The 20,185-nt window shown below is 40.8% G+C and overlaps 1 protein-coding gene across 18 annotated transcripts in view; it reads left to right on the top strand.

The window, feature by feature from the left end:
* The window catches only part of DMD (dystrophin), a 2,138,536-nt gene that overhangs the window by 1,448,063 nt on the left and 670,288 nt on the right, over positions 1 to 20,185 (top strand). For all 18 annotated transcript variants that reach the window (XM_058713880.1, XM_058713888.1, XM_058713887.1 and 15 more), the window contains 2 exons: positions 2,307 to 2,408; positions 12,503 to 12,611. In XM_058713880.1, the coding sequence (XP_058569863.1) occupies positions 2,307 to 2,408; positions 12,503 to 12,611 (211 nt within the window). The remainder of the gene's footprint in view (positions 1 to 2,306; positions 2,409 to 12,502; positions 12,612 to 20,185) is intronic.

Here is a 20,185-nt window from a genome sequence, read left to right as displayed (position 1 = left end):
ACAGCGCAAGAGGGTTCCCATTTCTCCACATCCTCGCCAGCATCTATAGTCTTTTGATTTGTTCATTTTAGCCACTCTGACCGGCGTGAGGTGATATCTCAGTGTGGTTTTGATTTGTATTTCCCTGATGAGGAGTGACCTTGAGCATCTTTTCATGTGCCTGTTGGCCATCCGGATGTCTGCTTTAGAAAAGTGTCTATTCATGTCTTCTGCCCATTTCTTCACTGGATTATTTGTTTTTCGGGTGTGGAGTTTGGTGAGTTCTTTATAGAATTTGGATACTAGCCCTTCGTCTGATATGTCATTTCCAAATATCTTTTCCCATTCCGTTGGTTGCCTTTTAGTTTTGTTGATTGTTTCCTTTGCAGTGCAGAAGCTTTTTATCTTCATGAGGTCCCAATAGTTCATTTTTGCTTTGAATTCCCTTACCTTTGGAGATGTGTCAAGTAAGAAATTGGTGTGGCTGAGGTCAGAGAGGTTTTTTCCTGCTTCTTCCTCTTTGGTTTTGATGGTTTCCTGTTTCACATTCAGGTCCTTCATCCATTTTGAGTTTATTTTTGTGTATGGTGTAAGAAAGTGGTCTAGTTTCATTCTTCTCTAAGTTGCTGTCCAGTTCTCCCAGCACCATTTGTTAAAGAGACTGTCTTTTTTCCATTGGATACTCTTTTCTGCTTTGTCAAAGATTAGTTGGCCATACATTTGTGGGTCCAATTCTGGAGTCTCTATTCTATTCCACTGGTCTATGTGTCTGTTTTTGTGCCAATACCATGCTGTCTTGATGATTACAGCTTTGTAGTAGAGGTTGAAGTCTGGGATTGTGATGCCTCCCGCTATGGTCTTCTTCAATATTACTTTGGCTATTCAGGGTCTTGTGTGGTTCCATTCAAATTTTAGGATTGCTTGTTCTAGCTTTGAGAAGAATGCTGGTGCAATTTGGATTGGGATTACATTGAATGTGTAGATTGCTTTGGGTAGTATTGACATTTTAACAGTATTTATTCTTCTAATCCATGAGCATGGAATGTTGTTCCATTTTTGTCATAAGAAAGTTCTTGTAAGGTTTGATTTCTTCTATAATTATTGTTCCTGAAGGTGGTGTGCATGTGTGTGTGCGTGTGTGTAAGTATGTGTGTTGCACACATACCCATTAATGCACGGGGTTAGTCTTAATGTCCAGCTTCCACTGGTATTTATTATAATAAGAACCAAAGAAATAATCCTTTTCAAGAGGGTGTGCTAAACACCCATACATGGCAAGACACCATACTGTGCCATATAAGTTACAGTCATTTGGATTCAGAGGACTCCCTGTTCTGATGGGCTGAGAGAGAAAGATACAAACAGAGTATATAAAGGAAGCAATGACATGAAGACACGTACACACAGCAGTGCTGGGAGGCGACAGGGTAGGAGAGGGAGGAAGGGAGATATGGGTTAATCAGGAGTTGCTATCTGGGGAAGATTGCCCAGGCCCTGACTGACGCCTGACATTGATTAATCGATATTCCATCCTGGTGTTTAACAAGTGTTCCATCCAAAAAGTCTTCTGTAATATTTAACTTCACTTCCTTCAGCTTCAATTTATGCACATTTCTTTTGTTCTCTCTTCAAGTGAGCTAGACAGCGGCCAATAACAAAACACTTTATATTCATATCTAAAGAGGTTTTTGTTTGTTTGGTCCTTCTTCAGTCTTCTCTAGATTAAGGGAAACAAACAAGTTTTTTTTTTTTTTTAATAATTAAATCATTCCTCAAAAGGCCTTTTTAATTTGACTGCTTAATAATTAATAAGCCTTGACATTGAGCTTTAAGTGTTTACTCTTTGGAAAGAAACTTAATCTTGACAGTGATGTGGGAAGAATTGTTTGGTTTTATTTTGAAACGAAATTTTGGATCCAAAGCCCAAGAGAATCCTGTTAAAATAAGGAGTCTGCAAAGTAAAATGAACATTAGGATTACGGAGATTACTGAAGTTAACAATAGCACTTATCCATGTTAATCGTATTCATAAATCATATTTCTCATTGCATTCGAGTGATTTTGAAAACCAAAGCTACTGTCTGTGTTTCTATTGAATAGTATTAGGATATGATTCGACAAGATTTCAGATAAATATTTTCAATGTTAGTACATTTCCCAAAGGCCTCTGTTTCTTTCCTCGGCGCTAAAGCTACCTTTGTGTGCCCCCATGTACCATGCAGAAATTGGTCTGCAATACATGTGGAGTCTCCAAGGGTATATTTAAATTTAGTAATTTTATTGCTAACTGTGAAGTTCATCTGCACTGTATGTGTTCTTTTCCCCAGGAAATTGAAGTAGCAGTTCAAGCTAAACAGCCGGATGTGGAAGGGATTTTGTCTAAAGGGCAGCATTTGTACAAGGAAAAACCAGCCGCTCAGCCAGTGAAGGTAATGAAGCGATATCCATTACCTCATAATGGGTTATGCTTCCCCTGTTGTACATTTGCCACTGACGTGGTCTATTTATAATCAATGAAATAACTTGTAAAGAAATATCGCCCATGCCGCAACTGCAGAGGCTGAGCTGTCTTTTTGATCAACATATCCTATTTATATATTGTGATCTTAAGGCTATTAACGAGTCATTGCATTAAAGGACTCATTTCTGTCCCGGTGTGCTGCCATCCATACAGAAAGTAGTCCCACCTTCAAGGTAGATTAAATTCTTTAGGCTTTATTGCTTTGCTTGCCAGCCTTGATGCTTTTCATATTGTTTGGCTTAATTCAAATCAAGCTACTGCATCATACTGTCTGTCTCCACCAGCTGTAAAGAATCACAATATGGTCCATGACCTTTCTTTTCTCTGTCACACTCTTTTCGTATGAAAGAGGAAAATTGGCATTTGGGCTTTAGTACTTTATTGGGTCAAGAATCTTTAGTGAAATGTCATGTAATTGCTTCTCTCTTTGGTAAAAAACAGGCCTGGGAGAAAGCTTTCTACTTCTTTCCTTTCCTCACATACGTTTCGAAGTCTAGGACGCATTTATTCGCAGGCTATTACGTGAGGAGAGAAATGGAAAGCCAAAAACAATGGCTAATCAATGGCTTCCATTTGCAAATGAGAGTCCAGTGATAAATAGACGGTAGGTATAGGTTACCTTATTTTCTCTACCTGACCAAAATTACAATGGCTCCCATTATGATGAAGGTTCCTGAGAGCCTGTAATGGTGGCTGTTTATTGATCAGTCCTGGTTTCTCTAGCTAACATTGCAGGCTGTGATTCAGTGAGCCTCACCCTCATGTTTAAAACTGCTCTAAAGCAGTGCAGGTCAATAACCTCATTATACAGAACTAGTTTGTCCTTGCAAACAACATTACCATGACTTAGACTCTGTCTCTAAGGTCACCGCTTCTGTGTGGCCCAAGCTTCATTTCTAAAAATTGTTTGTTTTCCTTGCAGTTTACAGGGGCCTTTCCCTTAGGTAAATGTAAAGTTTCAGCTGAAACATAATGTCCAATCACCAGATACTAAAAGGCACAGATTTGTGTGTAGATACCGATAGACATTTATTCAGGAATGCATTGTCACCATTCCTTCCATCCAAAACAATAATAATAATTTGCATCCAATTCCAAGCCTAGTGTGACAATATTCACGAGGTAACACTGTGTCCGGTATTTAGAATGGAGAGCTGGCGAAGGCCCCGAAAGCAGCAAATTTCCAGTGTTTCCGCTGGAAATGTACACTCTCCAGAAAGCCACTCCCTAAGCAGACCCTTTCCTTCGTTATCAGAGGGACTCTGGTAGCAAGCAGTGAAACAAATGAACGGACCATTCCATAGGTCTACTCTGTCTACGCCTGTTTGATCGTCAAAGACTCCGTGCCGGGTTTGGCACAATTTTCTTTTATTTTTGTGCCTTTGTAAAAAACAAAACAAAACAAAACAAAAACAGAGGGAAAATTCTTAATTGAAAGCCGATGAGAATTTTTTTTTTCATCATATGTAAACAATCCAAGCTGTTGATGCTAACTTATCACACCTCCCACTCAAGCCTTCAACTCCTGGGCCACTTGGAGACCAGAACTGTCTGAATGAGCATTACCTGCTTTCTGCCTTCGCATTAGTGATATAAAAGGGGAATTACCTTTCTGAAATGAAAGAAAGAACAGGAAGATGCTAACTTTCCTTCTCATCTGCATTCCTTAAAACCACTTTATAGAGTCAGCCCTCTCTTTCCTTCTTTTCTCTCCTTTCCCATTTCCTTTTAAGTCAGCTTATTTGGGAGAAGCAGAACGAAAAGTCATCCCTGTTCTACCATTTGTCCCTTGGGTTTGGAGAAGAATCAGTACATCAAGCTGATAATCAAGAGTCAAAAGGGAAAGATTGATTTGGGAGAGTGGGGCGTAGAAAAATAGTTGATTCACATGCAACTTTTGATATGGACCATGACCTTGGAAACACCTGGAGATGAACCGGGGGTTGTAGTAGCCAGAAATGTTGGAAGCTCAAAAACCCCTTCATAGTTCGGAATACAGAACCCAGCAGTACAAGGCAACAAACTGGAGGGACTATTTACATCTCTGCATGGATCAAAAACTGCTTTATAAAGGTTACGAGATGATTTTTCTGAAGGGTGGTCCATTGCTCTGACTCCATAAACAAAGCCTCTTTCAATTTTCATTGTATATATACAAATTTTAACAATCGTGCTACTCCTTAATGCTTTTTTCTCCTTAACTTTTGGGTTTCGCACTCCTTAATGGAAGAGAAAGGAGTCTGAGTAGCCTGCAGCACACTTTCAGGAAAAAAGTTTGGTTTTACATTTGGGGGAAATTTCTTTTGGAAATAGTAACAGTTAAGAAGAAAGTGACATTCTTAAAAGAGAAAATGAAACTTCTTCATGGTATACATATAAGCTCTAATACTTAAATGCACAATTAGTATGTCCTCTGGTTGCAGACCTTCTAATTGAGGACACAGCAAAGAATGATTCTGTTCAGCTCCTAAGCTCACCTTCCAAATTTCTCTTTGGGACCTGGGCTCATCTCTGTTCACTACCCCCCACCCTTTCCTTCACTTCATCAACCTCACTTGGATTTCTTTAATTTTCAAAGATAGTAAATTTTGAGTTTTTCTTTTTCTCATCCCTGACTAACCCACTTCTTCCTTATTTTCTTTGAGAATTTCCTGTTAAAGATAGAACATATATTACATGACACTTCTACTAAGGACATAAACATAGCACGGATCTCTGAGGCGACAATGCTGAAAATTTTTAGAAGAATATGATTGAAGAAATAAGCATCATGGTTTTGCTTTCCGTCTCTTCTTTCTCTCCCCCCCCGTACACACACACACACACACACACACACACACACGCATCCATGCACACCCATGCACACACACAGTTTTATTTCATTTGATTTGCATCTGGTTCCTCCATCTTCAGAAATTATTGAAAATTGGTCAGATAAATTAGACAAATTGTTAAACATTTTACTTAAGTTATCCCTTTGCTAATAATATTTTATGATAATGCTGTTCGATAGGATCTTTTTTTAATATGTTCCACTTTCCGCAGAATAATTTTGCACTTTAAAAGCAGCAATAACAGCTGCCATCAGTAACAACAATATTGACAACTACCAAAAAAAAAAAACCACAACTCTATTTTTTGTTTGTTTGTTTTTAATTTTTTTTTTTGGTTTTTAAAGTGTTCATAACTCTCTTTTGAACTAAAGCGGTTGGAAGACATCTTCTTTAATGGGTTCTCATTCTTGAACTCCACGTGGAGCACTACACTTTCTGTTAAAACTTTTAAAATGTGTATATTCTGAAATCCTTATATCACCTTCCATATATTAGAACTGAGAGCATTAATGGAATTTTAAATGTCTTGGTTCCTTGCTGAGGTGATGAGATGAAACTAGCTGGTTTGCTTTGCTACCTAGATTATTCAAAAAATCTGGTTAACATGAATCTAATAATATATTTTGTTAATATTCTTGAATTCTTTTTTACCGTAACAGAAAAAGTAAAGCATTAGGGGTCTTCTGTATTTGGTTGAAGTACTCCACCCCAACCTTGAACACAAAATAGTTGCTGTAGACAAATGGTCAAGAGGGCAATTAGAATCTTCCAAGCATCATTTCCTCAAATATCAGCTGCAAAATGACAGCATCATTAGTCATTTGCGATTAAAGTCAATCACAACCAGGGATGTTTCATTCTCCCAGCTGTTTTGTTTTTAATTAACTAGATTAAGCTTGTTTTTCTTCCCCAACAAGTTTGTTCTATCGCTAAAATCAATATCTTAACATTTCCAAGAACTTCCTTAGGGTTTATTTTTTTGGCTGGATAATGTTTAATATATTACTTACAACAGATGTGTGTCTGAAGATTTTTATTTGGTATAGCATGTTGAGTGGTGCCTTGTTGGTCAAAATGTTGCCTAATTAAATATTACACTTATAACAACATCTGGCTTTTATGAGTCCTTTGTCAGACATATGATCTCATTTACCTGGTGCAATTTTTTATAACATCAGGAATCAAAAGAGACATAAGAATCATAATTCTGCCTCCCCTCCCCCCAAATGACTAGGCCCGTTTTGACTCACTCATTTAGTGAGCACAATTTCCATGTCAGTACTAATAGAAAAAGCTGGGGAAAGAATTACTGAGAGATTTTTAAATTTATTAATAGAAGAATAGGAGAATTCAATTTTTTTAAACATAAGTTAGCTTTACACCCAAGGAAAAGTTTTAGGCTGTGAGAAGTTGAATAAATGCTAATTACATATGCTTGGAAATAAGGAGAGCCCTACTTTCCCATTTGGAAAATAAAATCTATAATGGATTTTCAGCAACTTATAAACATTTAAGAATGTGGATGAGATTGCAAATGTCTAATTATATTTCATTTCTTAATTGAGCAGTACTTCCATATTTTAAATCTCATTTTATAAAATAACACACTTTTTAGAAGTGCTGTTTGTCATATTTATATTTTATGAAACAAGTGCATTCACACCATTCATATGCATATTCCAGAATTCTAGAGCTCACCATCTTCCTTGTAAGGTATGTGCGCTGTCTGAATTCCTGTATGATGCTATTACAGCTCTCTGCCCAAAGACTACTAGGAACATACCTATAATCAAAATGTTCGGATTTTTAGCTTACTGCAGCAAGGAAGAGATCACCCCAGGGAGACAGTGGGGCATCTCAGTAAAAGAGGGTTAGAGAGAGCTGCTTACAGGATTTGGCTGGCGAGATGATTCTAGAGAGGAATTAGGGAATTGGAAGCCATTTGGATTAGATGCTGTCAACAGAGTTAATGTGATGACTGTGTATCTTTAATAATTTTCATCTAGAAGGTGAGGTGATTGAAGTAGGGCAGAGCTGTCCCTGTTGAAGAAGTAACAGTGCTTTTTATTAGTCCTTCTCGTGGTGGCAGAGTGGCCTCATCTCTGTATTGTTCAAACATGGCGCTGGCATGGCGTCGTGTCTAATTTGTTTTCTGTGACTGCTCTTCATGTTCAGTTGGGGTCATCACGCCTAGCCAGCTGCCAACTACCAGAAGGGCCATTTTTTAATTCCTCAATGTTATCGCTGGAAGCTTTATCCCCAAGCTCACTGCCCATTCACAATATATTAGGAAAGAGAATCTTTTCATTTTTCTTAGATACGTATTATTGATCACCTCATCAGAGTCACTTATTCGTTTGCTTTTCTAAACTGCCTTTACAAGACTTGTTTACAATGGCCTTCACCACTGGTAAGTGTGAGGGTATACCCTAGGAATAATTGATCATGGTTTACCAACCTTCACCTTTTAAAAATTATCATTAACCAATTCTGTCAGATGACTTCTATAAGCATCCCAGATTCCCATCTCTTGAGGTTCCTGCCGGCCACTATGCAAGGTTTTTTTTTTGTGTGTGTTGTTGTTGTTCAAAATAAAACAAATGGGACAGAAAAGACATTCTAAAGGATTGAATTGGAGTCAACACTTTTCTGAGGAAATATTTGGAGGGAAAGTCTCAATTTAGTCTTACTTAGTAGCTGATGCTGGAACTGGGCAAGCATTGGGAGATTTGAATTTCACCCCTGACCCTCAACTGTACTAACTACATTTGTAAAGAGAGACAAAGAGACATAGATGTTTCAATTACAACATTCACATGCATGGCTGTGTATATAGAGCCATGGGTGGATTCATTTATTTATGTAGCAGATATTAATCTCCTGCCAACTATTGACAGAGGAGAAAGATATAAGATTTTTAAACTTTGAAAATCCCAAACTCACATAGAGTTTAAAACTATATTCTGGTTTAAAATAAAAAAGGAAAACTGTATTCATAAATCATGTTTTCTTGTAATTAATTTCTCCTCTTCATAAAGAATAAATTTCACATTGATACAATTGTCTTAACATTAATGACTATTTCCAAGCAACTTATATACAATGGAAAGCAATGCTCAGCTGCAAAAGCCCCCTCTGATGGAACTCAGTTTACCATTTTTAAAAGATGCTCTCGAAGTTTCTCCCTTTGGGTAAAATATGAATCTGCTGCAGTTGTGGGGAAAGCCTGAGATCTGCAATTTACCTAGCATCTTCAAAATGTTTAAATTCTGGAAATCTAATCACGAACAGGACTTGAGGGGCACCTGGGAGGCTCAGTCGGTTAAGCATCCGGCTCTTGACTTCGTCTCAAGTCATGATCTCACTCTTCGTGAGTTCGAGCCCCACATGGGGCTCCGGGCTAACCACACAGAGCCTGGTTGGGATTCTGTCTCTGCCCTTCCCCTGCTTGAGTGCGCACATTCATTCTCTCTCTCTCTCTCTCTCTCTCTCTCTCTCTCTCTCTTTCTCTTTCTCTCTCTTTCTCTCTCTTTCTCTCTCTTTCTCTCAAAATAAATAAGTAAACTTAAAAAAAAAAAAAGAACAGGACTCAATAGCTATAACTCCACTGATTTTATATTTAAAGATGTCAACATTTAGACATCTCTTTTATACCCTTAAATTTGGTTCACGATTACTAACAAGATGAGGAAATCGTTACCTTTTATATATGTCTCGAGTACTGCTTCAAGCATGTTACGTGGTAAAGACCACATTACTTGCTGCAGCCAAACATCTTTTGCTGCCTCAAAGAAGTTTACGTCCTCAGAGCGAAGATGAGAGGGTAGAAGACACGGGCACTTGCCAGAGTACCAAAAGGCAAAACCAAACCAACCAAGCAACCAAAACCGCCATCATATATAAATAACCGAATTCAACTCTGAAGTCCGGGAGATAGTTGAAGAAGTTGTGAGAGTGTTTCCGTGACCAGCGGAATCAGAATCTCTAGCCGTCTTATGTGATATTATTTGCTAGTCGTTATGAAAGTTTGGGGAATATACAATTCTGAGCTTACTGCGTTTCCGACAGTATGCACTATCCCCAGATGTTTGTGGTACATTGGGGGTGCTGCTTAATTTTTTTTTTAATTTCTGCATTTGAAATTATAGTACCATTTTACCCATCTGGGAATAACAGTGGCCAAGATAACGTTCGAATAAATGAATGGACTGTGCAGAATGTATGTATTAATGAAAGGGAACTGAATATCTATACGTGTTATTTTTAGGATAACCAAAAAATCTTGTCCTTTAAGCATTGAAATATTTTTGATTTTAATATTTTAATGAAAATTTTTATTGACCATCTTTTGCTTTGCCTCATTAATAACTAGCCAACAATTTTATAGCATTTTGCAGTTCACAGAGTTCTTTTCTCCTAAAATATCTCATTTAGTTTCTCCAACAAAGCTATCAGTTAGGTGGTAGTGTTATATCCACGTTTCAAGGACGATAAATCTGAGTGACCTATCTGATTTGCCAAGGATCGCATAAGCTGTAGTAATGAGTTAAGACTGAAACCCAGGACTTCTGATTCTAAAACACAATGGAACTTAAAACTTTTCTTTATTTTCAGGGGCATCATTGTAAGTATCAGTTACTGTTCCGTTTCGTTATACGCTGATGCGCATGGGCTATGAAGTGGAACACAGATCACTGTTCATTCAGTTAGGAGCCAGATCAAGTCGTTAATTTGCTTTTAGAAGCCAGGTTGTCGGATAAAAGATCTTATCTTTAAATATCAGAAGCCAACTGAAGACAGTGAGGTGCTTATACTGTGAGAAGAGAGTGGCGCCTAAGGCGACGGTGGCAATAGAAAACCCCCATCTCTCCTTGGCCCGTCTGCAACCATAGGCTTATTGAGTGAAAGAGGGGGCAGATCCCAGCAGTATTTCAATCAGTCTGTAATCTCTCCCTCTCTTTATCTCAGCACATATAGGTGACTTTCTGTAAGTTAAATGGTGTATGATGAGACTTCGCCATATGTTGCCCTGTTATCCCTGCCATAAATGACCAAGGCCATACATTTTCTTTTTTTTAAATATTTTTTTTTCTTTTTCAACGTTTTTTTTTTTTTTTTTTTTTTTTTTTTTTTTGGGACAGAGAGAGACAGAGCATGAACGGGGGAGGGGCAGAGAGAGAGAGGGAGACACAGAATCGGAAACAGGCTCCGGGCTCCGAGCCATCAGCCCAGAGCCTGACGCGGGGCTCGAACTCACGGACCGCGAGATCGTGACCTGGCTGAAGTCGGACGCTTAACCGACTGCGCCACCCAGGCGCCCCATACGTTTTCTAAATATCTGCCTTTATGTTTATTATCTCCTCCCTATTATTTATTGCTGCTTTTTGTTATCGACGTGGTTTTTCTTAATACTCTGTCCTTGTGAAGTCACTGCAACTTTGCAGGGGAATCAGGAGACCACATATGTTTTAATTCATTAGCCTTTTATCATACTTAATTCTCAGCGTTTAGCTCTGAGGTCAGAATGGAAAAACATCTTCCACGAGTCTTGACTTTCGGTGGTAGTTTCCTCACTGATCGGAGGCGTGATTTGTTTGCTTTTGGATTCAAGGCTTGTATTTTAATAAATATAGAGTTACATTCACTGATGAGATAGCGAATGTTTAACAACATGAACTGTGGACTAAAAACAAAACAAAACAAAACAAAACTGAAAGCCCTGATTTGCTCTCAGGTCGGGTAAAATAGACATGAAGAACCATCAGAGCATAGATGATATACATTAGGAAGTGATGAATTTTTAGTCTTTGTTTTAGTATTTATTCCCTTGGCAGATTTTCTCAAATGGGATTTTCTTAAGAGAATTAAGTCGCATAGACAATGAGTTAAGGGCCTGTTTTTGTATTTCTTTCAAGGATGGTGCTTATCTACCTAGGCCATTGTAGATGCTTAGATAACTCGTTAGGTAGAATGATCACCCTAGGCTTTGGTTTCAGACAATCAGCATCAGCATCGATTAGAACACTCTTAGAAAGGCAGATTCTCGGGTCCCACCCAAGATCTGCAGAGTCTAGAACTCTGGAGCTGGGACCCAGCTACCTTGGGGCCACAAAGCCTCCAGGGGACTCTGATGCTCTCACAGCAGTAGACAGGGTAGAGAAGCCTCACCCGTCTTGTAAAAGCCTCAGCCCAGAACCAACACGTGTGCCTTCTGTTCGCATTTTGAGGGCAGTAAATAACCATATGGCTGACCACCGGTGTACTGGAGCCAGCCTGCATCCGCTCATGAGGGACTATTGTCAAATTTTCCAGCATTTCGTGAGCCCCTTGGCATCTTGGTACCTTGGAATTGGCTAGTATAGGGCCGTTTACACCACTGAAATTGGCAAACACAAAGATTAGGATTGTTTTCTCCAGAGAGCCGGTTGTGTAACGTTTACCAGCACACTACTGGCCACGTACAGGCTCGGTGACTCCACTGCGAGCTCTGGAGCTGAAATGACACTTCAAAATTGTCCTGCTTTGAGAAAAATTGGCTGGCCCTTTATACCATCCCCTTGATCAGTCCTTGAATGAGGGCTGCCCTGAGAAGGGCATGCTCTTGCACAAGGCAGCTCTCTGCAACCGCGACAGTCCCTGAAGGACCACTGACACCTTTTCCACCATTTGGGACAGGTGCCCTTCCTTGAAGTGAACTCTGAGTGTCATATCCCCAAGTGTACCACACCGTCTCCCTTCAAGAGGCTCTAATAGAATGTATCTGGGGTGAACCCGAACATCATGATATCTTTTAATATATGCTGGTTAATTCTCCTATGTAGACGCACCAGATACTGTTTGAGAGGGTCAAGACGGTTGCTGAGACGACAACGTGTTTTGTTTGTGTGTTCGTTTTCCTCCGATTAAGGTTTGCATTCTACTTCCTTTCAGTGAAATTGTGCCTGGAGCAAGAGCCTGAATGCAGCCAACGATCAATAAATATTTGTAAGGTGGTTGGCTAAAATAATTATAATACCTATGCAAGGAGTTCTCCCCAGAAAAATTAATTTAAAAGTAAAACACAATAGAAATACAATAATGAACCTGCAAAATGAATTAATAACATCATGAATTAAGTAATCTTCAAGGTGTTAATCAAATAAATAACATGTGTGCTTTTCTATTACAGAGAAAGGTTGAAGATCTGAGCTCTGATTGGAAGGCAGTAACCCAGTTACTTCAAGAGCTCAAGGCAAAGCAGCCTGGCCCAGCTCCCAGACTGACCGCTGTTGGAGCCGGTAAGTGCGCTGAATCACATGCTCTTTGGCCATAGCGATTGGCTCAGAAGCACAACAGTGAGGTGCTCTCTGGATATAAGGAAAAAATTGCTGAAAAATTGTTGTATAAGGAAAAATTGTTATGAAAATAGGAATAAACCTTAGTGTTATTTACTATGCAAAATGCCTTAGAGCAGGTTCCTTGGGAACAGACTCTGATTCAGATGGCCCGATGACAACTATATACTGGGGCGTGTTCTCCAGGGATACACTGATGACAAAGAGAGGCAGTAGACCGCGAGCAAGGCTAATCATTTTACCACGACAGAGGCCTCAGCCACATCCACGGGAGCCTTAGAGCTGGGCTGGCCCCGCGGGCCATCCTGAATTGCAGGGAGAGGGGTGGCCTTTGTCTTCCCGAACCAGTCGGTCATTGCCCGGCTTTGGGCTGCCTAGTGGGGTGAAAGGGAGACCTTGAAGGAGTTTCTCTGGGGCCAAAAGCAATTTCTAGTAAGCAATACCATCAGCAACCGGCACTCCAGGCAGCAGGGATGGACCCCCCGAGGGTCAACACACTTGACCCCAAAAAGGGGGGATCGGGGTGGAGTATACCTGAGTACAGGCTTAGACTGAATACATGAGGATTCTGTCGCCGTGAATCCTATGTCATTCAGACAGTTTTCTTCAAATATGCCGTGACAAATCGCTGAAACCGCAGGGAATCCTCCTAGCATCTCCCCCTGTCCCTTTTGACAGCAATTTTGTGAGCTCCTGCATGTGTGGTTCAAGAAGAAGAAAACTAGGGGCGCCTGGGTGGCTCAGTCAGTTAAGCGTCCGACTTTGGCTCAGGTCATGATCTCACGGTCTGTGAGTTCGAGCCCCACGTCGGGCTCTGTGCTGACAGCTCGGAGCCTGGAGCCCGCTTCCGATTCTGTGTCTCCCTCTCTCTCTGACCCTCCGCTGTTCGTGCTCTGTCTCTCTCTGTCTCAAAAAATAAATGAACATTAAAAAAAATTTTAAAAAAAGAAGAAGAAAACTGGACCATGACTGCCACAAGCAGACTTGGGAAGGAACGTCTCTTCATTTAGCCATAGCTTTGACTTCTGTGTTGACTGAATATTTCCAGTTTATTTCACTTCTTGTTCTTTCGTTAGTGTAAGGTATGCATCACGTCTCGTGGCACGTGTCAATGCTGGGTTTGCATCTCAGGGGAAGGGAGCCAGAAGATTTTGCTGTACCCGTTCTATAATTAGGCACAACTAAAAACATCTCGAGAGGGAGGAGTTCTTTGTTTTTTGCCTTGTCTATTTTTCACAGATCAAATGATCGAAGTATTGAAGCATGGTGACTGATTCTTCAAGTAAAGTTGATTTTTATTTTATGTCAAGTAGAAACACACCACACTGGAAATACCACCACCAGGGGTAGCACGATGATAATTCCATAGAAGACCTAAATAGCGTTTGGGTTAAAAGACGCCATAGAATCTGGGGACAGTGCATCTCATGTGCCCCCTGGCGTTTCTTAGTAGTCATCAGAGTTACATTTAACGACACTAGAAACTTGAAAAAGAAGTGCAAGCATTCCTTTTTCTGTTTTGTTTTGTTTTGTTTTGTTTTGTTTTGTTTTGTTTTGTTTGTCAATCTGGGACCCTGAAATTGCTGTATCAGGGTTTGTATTCCAGTAATTATATCATGTTTATTTCTTTTTATGACCTATAGTTTTTGGTTCCCTCAGCACATATGCATAGTTTGTTCCTATATAATCATTTATTGGTAGCTGTTTTCTAACTTTCTCTGCTGTGTTCAGCCTCACTCTGGAACTCCATAAACAGATGGGGTTCCAACGATTCGTTTATAAGTTTGTTGAACTCTGAACATGTTATACATGGTGGAAAGGTTCTAAAGCCAGGGCACAGAAATCCATTTAATCTATAAAGTACCTAAATGTAACAATAATGTTTTCAGTAGAAAATACATTCCAAATTCCAGTTTTGATTTCCAGCAAGATACGTGATCTGTTCCGTTGATGGGTATTTATTGGGTAATTTTTATGTATTGTGCATCATACTAGGTGCTGAGGATAATAAATCCACTAAGGTAGTCTCTCCATTCACGAAACTTAGAGTCTGGAAGAGAAGGATCATGAGCTAATAAAGAAGAAAATAGATACCATCTCAATTCTGTCGGGTGTTCCAGAGTATAATCCACAGACTGATGTCAAATGGGCACTTGTTACGAATGCAGAATCTCGGGCCCTGCCCCAGACCCAGTGAATCAGAATCTGCACTTTAATAGGATCCCCACGTGATTCAGTGTGTGCCCTGGAGGTGGAGAGCTATAGTCAAAGAGAACAAGAGAGAAGGGTAAGAGAGAAAGGGGGCAGGAATGAAGACATGATTGTCTGCAGTTTGGTCAGGAAAGCTTTTCTACTAAGAACATTGGAGAACATCACAAGCTGACGGAAGTGAGGATGTGAGCCATGCCTGTATCTGGGGGAAACTTCTGGTAGGCGCAGAGAGAACAGCCAGAGCAAAGGCCGTGAAGTGGAACATGGAGGACTATCAGAAAGACGGGTGATACCAGAACAGAGGGTGAACAGACATGTGGGAGACAGCGTCTTTCCCAACTCTGCCCTACTTCCTTCTCCCCGCACGCGGAGTCCCACTCCACTACCCCACCCCTAGTCATGTTGGTGCCGGTAGGGAGAGTCTGGGAATGCCCTCAAGCCCCAAGCAACTGGTGAGAGCCGGTGGAGTTGGGGTCAGAGTTGGAGAGGAACTGAAGGAGAGAGGAATTTTCCCAAAAGCAGGGGCTGTTTTTCATCCCCTGTAGCCAACCGACACAGAGCTGGGCCTAAAGCAAAAGTGTTAAATGCACAAATGTTGAATGAAATGAACCAGTAGGGAGTTGGGTAGATCCAGAGCTGCTCTTACTCAAAGAAAACATTCTTCTTTCTTTAAATTTTTTTTTTAACATTTATTCATTTTTGAGAGACAGAGAGAGACAGAGCATGAACGGGGAAGGGGCAGAGAGAGGGGGAGACATAGAATCCGAAGCAGGCTCCAGGCTCTGAGCTGTCGGCACAGAGCCCGACGCGGGGCTCGAACTCACGAACTGCGATCTCATGACCTGAGCCCGAGTCGGACGCTCAACCGACTGAGCCACCCAGGCGCCCCAGAAAACAGTTTTCTTTCTTTAATGTGGTGGTCTCAACATCAGAATTCAGAATTGTTTATATTCCTGACTTCCTGACTTCCAGAAATATAATCTGGAATAGATACAATATAAAAAAGGAAAATCTAATTTGTAGTATCCTTCATATATATGGTTATTATCTCATGTACTGTGTTGTGATACAATGTAATTCATCATAGTAAGTTTTTTCCATTGCACTCCTATTGTTGTGCTACTCACCTTTACATATATGTCTTTATCCTCAAAATAATTGCAAAATACATGTATACACAATTTTTATAAGGTGAGTATCCCAAGGCTTAGAGAGGGAAAGAGCTAAATTAAGAGCACACAGCTGGGAAGAAACAGAGCCAGGATTCCAATCCAAGTATGTCAGGCTCCAAAGCCTGTGTTTTGTTTTGTTTTGTTTTGTTTTGTTTTTGTTTTTGTTCTTGTTTTGCTGTGCCTATGCTATCTCTCTGTCCAAGAAGCTAATGGAAATTCTAGATATGGAAGCTACTCGACAGTAGTTAATGTTACTTAACTCAATCCTGGATGTATGAGGAATAAAAGTGAGGTAGGTTTCTGTGTTTTTTCTACTTAGGGAGTAGAAGAAATCACTTTATTCTATTTGAATTTCTTAGAACTATAGCACTCTGAACCTGGAATAATCTTTGAAATTTTCATCTGGCTGAATATTTTTGATATGTGTGGAAACTGAGGCCCAAAGCGCTTTTTAAAAAATACTAAACGAACTCCCTCCTGGCTGCCTACTTAAATTATATAATATTATGAGGCGGTCCTGCCTGAGCTGTATAAATTGTTTCAGTTTACAAGATAAATAGGCATGCTGGAGAAAAACATTTTTTTGCAGACACTGTTGCTTAGATACCTGAGTATATCAGTTACCTATCTCCACCTAAAAACACCACAAATGTAATGGCTTAAAACAAGAGGTATTCACTTGCTCCTGATTCTTTGGGTCAGCAGTTTGGGTCGTGATGAGCCAGATAGTCATTCCGAAGGTCTTGATAGGGGTCCTTTCTGTGCATGCAGTTCTGTGGCATCTCATTAGGAGCTAGATGGTCTAAAATGGACTCACTCAAATATCTGATAGCTGGCTGTTGGCTAGAGAACCTTGGTTCTTCACAAGGCCTCTCCTCCTCCAGTAGGCTGGACTGGGCTTCATTATATGGCATTCTCAGGCCAGTGTTTCAAGAGGGTGAGAGTGGAAGCTACAAGATCTCTTGCTGCCTAGACTCTAGAATTCATACAACAGCACTTTTGCTCCATTCTCTTGGCAGAGAAGGTGTAAGGCCAGCTCAGATTCTGCGGGTGGAGAGATAGACCACCTCTTGAAACAAGAGCTGCAATGTCATTGCAGAGGAGGGTGCATACAGGGATGGGAGACTTTATCATGGCCATCTATTCACACAAACCACTACATTGGGGAAAGGGGGTGGGGAGCCGAGATAAAAATGTTGGTCTGTGTCCAATGTCCTCTGCCATTAGTTCTCAAGTTTTACCTTCATTAAAATCACCCATTTCATGGGGCGCCTGGGTGGCGCAGTCGGTTAAGCGTCCGACTTCAACCAGGTCACGATCTCGCGGTCCGTGAGTTCGAGCCCCGCGTCAGGCTCTGGGCTGATGGCTCGGAGCCTGGAGCCTGTTTCTGATTCTGTGTCTCCCTCTCTCTCTGCCCCTCCCCCGTTCATGCTCTGTCTCTCTCTGTCCCAAAAATAAATAAAAAACGTTGAAAAAAAAAATAAAATAAAATAAAATAAAATAAAATAAAATCACCCATTTCAGGGGCGCGTGGGTGGCTCAGTCAGTTAAGCATCCAACTTCAGCTCAGGTCATGACCTTGAGGTTTGTAAGTTCGACCCCTGCTTGGGACTCTGTGCTGACAGCTCAGAGCCTGGAGCCTGCTTTGGATCCTGTGTCTCCCTCTCTCAGCCCCTCCTCTGTGTTCGCTCTCTCTCTCTGTCTCTCTCTCAAAAATAAATAAACATTTAACAAAATCACCCATTTCACATTAAAGCACAGACTGTTAGGTTTCAACTCCAGCATTACTGAGTCAGTAGATCAGGGTTGAGGCCTGAGCATTTGCATCTCTCCAAAGTCCCCAGGTGATGCTAATGCCACTGGTCCTGGGACTGCACTTTGAGAACTACTACCATAAGCCTGAGTGGTGACAAGAAGAAGTTCATCCGTCTTCCTCCATGCAACATGGAGTGGAATTTGAGTGCAATCCAGTGCTGTGGAGGCCAGAGGGAACTCCGTGATGTTTCAGCCCACCCCTTCTCAAGAGTTTCAGAGTTTCAAGAACTTTGTAGCTTAAACGTTCCAGAAGGTGGACAGCACACTAAGTCCTGGCAGTATTGGCCAAGCCTAGCAGCTTGGAGACCGTGGGGGAGAAGAGCCATGCTTATACACAGCTCCCCTAGAGATTCTCAGAAACATGTAGGTAGACAGGACTTTGCATGGGACTGAAGGCCTGCGTGGCAGATGGAGGCAAAGAGCCAGCAAATCTGGTTGTAAATGTCAATGTGAATCCTTTCTTATCCACAAGCTGCTGGGTCTGGGAACATTTACATTCCAAAATACCCGATTTAGCATTTTTTTAAATAAATTGCATATAGAACATACTAATATGAAGACTCCAAATCAGGGTATTGGAGTTCTTCAAACATCCCAGGGCAATAACTATGAAATGAATGACCATGGTATATAGAGCCACATAGAAGTGCCCATTAATAGAGGTTTCTAGTTGATTAAACACTGGTAAAACCATCCCTTCCTGTAATTAATTTTGGAGAGAGCAAGTCTCCAGTGTAATTGCGAAAGTGCTGCGTTAGAGGTCAAGAAGCCTAAATTCTAATCTCAGTTGTGCTACCAACTTTTTGTAAAGAGCCGGACAGTAAATATTTTGAGTTTTGTGAGTCATGCAGTCAACTTTGTCACTGCATACTAAAAGCAGCAATGCCGTGGACAATGGTATGGCTGTGGTCCATTAACACTTTATTTACAGAAACCCCAAGGGGGCAGGTGGGTCAAATTTGGCCCTGAGTGCCCTGCTCATATCATCTCAGCACTAGTCCTTCCTATAAACCCCAAGGCTTCTGAATTCAAGTCCCTGTGATTCTGCCCAGGCACTCTTTTCTGCACAAGAAGCTCAGCCGCTTGTAGAGCAGGTTGGAAATGCTGGGGAGAGAACATCCCTGGAATGGCACTCAACCACTGGTGGACAGGAGGCGATGGATAAATATCTCCTCTTCACTTCCTGGGGAGGACGGCTCCAGAGCGTGTTCCAAACCACAGGTCTCCAGTGGGTTGAGCCACAGTTGCCCACGGTGATAACCTGTTTATTAGCGTGACTTGTCTAGACTTTATAACCATTGCTCTTCATTTCCTTACTCCTTCAGCACAGCTTTTTGAAACTACTTGTACTCAAACTCCTGTCTCAGGGTCTACTCCGAGGGAAATGAAAGGAATACAACAGGTCATAGAATTAGTGCCACTCTTAGATCTTTTGAATGAATTGTGTTGCGATTTCCATTTTGCAGATGAGAAAATCAAGGGTCAGAAAGATTAAATAGGGACACCCGGGTGGCTCAGTCGGTTAGGCGTCCAACTTTTGATCTCAGCTCAGGTCTTGATCTCGGGGTCATGAGTTCAAGCCTCGCGGTGGGCTGTGTGCTGGGTGTGAAGCCTACTTAATAATAAAAAGATTAAATAATTTTTCCAAAGCTATAAAGCTAGTACGTGTCAGAGTGGGTATTCAAAGTTAGGTCTCTCTGATTCCAAAGCTTATGCTATTAATCAGACTCAAGCAGTGATTCATTTATCTTCATTCAAATTTTTGAAGGCTATATTTAAATATCAAATACTCACCTAGAAGGTTATTTATACACTTATTATTTGAACTTCACTTGCCTCTCTACGGTTGGATTAAAGCGTTCCAAAGCTATTTCAATAATACTTGACATACCTAGGCAGTTTGATAAAAGCATGGGGTTAATTGCAGCCTAAATCTAATCTTGGCATACCACTATTTATTTGTTTAATTTAAATTGTGATAAAATGATTAATTTGTTGTGAAAATGGCCTTTATCTGCATCGATCGTTGCTGAAGAAAGGAAGGAGGCTGTCACTTCTCACCTTCTTACTCACCTTTTGGGCCCCCTTCATTGTCAGAAACACCAGGAGGGATGCCACCCATCTCCTTTCCTGGTTCCCCTGTTTCCCACTATTACCTCTGCTTTGCCTGTACCTTTAGGTGAAATCACATCAGCTTTAGTGGATCCAAGGCTTTCTCTGCCTCAGTAAAAGATGGTTACCCTACTGAAAACACTGAGACACGTTTATACCATCATCAGCTTTATAATTAAACACTTTAAACCTTAAAAACGTTCTCCA

The sequence above is a fragment of the Neofelis nebulosa genome, chromosome X, assembly GCF_028018385.1.
Source record: "Neofelis nebulosa isolate mNeoNeb1 chromosome X, mNeoNeb1.pri, whole genome shotgun sequence".
NCBI classification, from domain to species: domain Eukaryota; kingdom Metazoa; phylum Chordata; class Mammalia; order Carnivora; family Felidae; genus Neofelis; species Neofelis nebulosa.
Note: the sequence above shows the minus strand (reverse complement) of the source record. Positions and strands in the feature narration are given on the sequence as shown.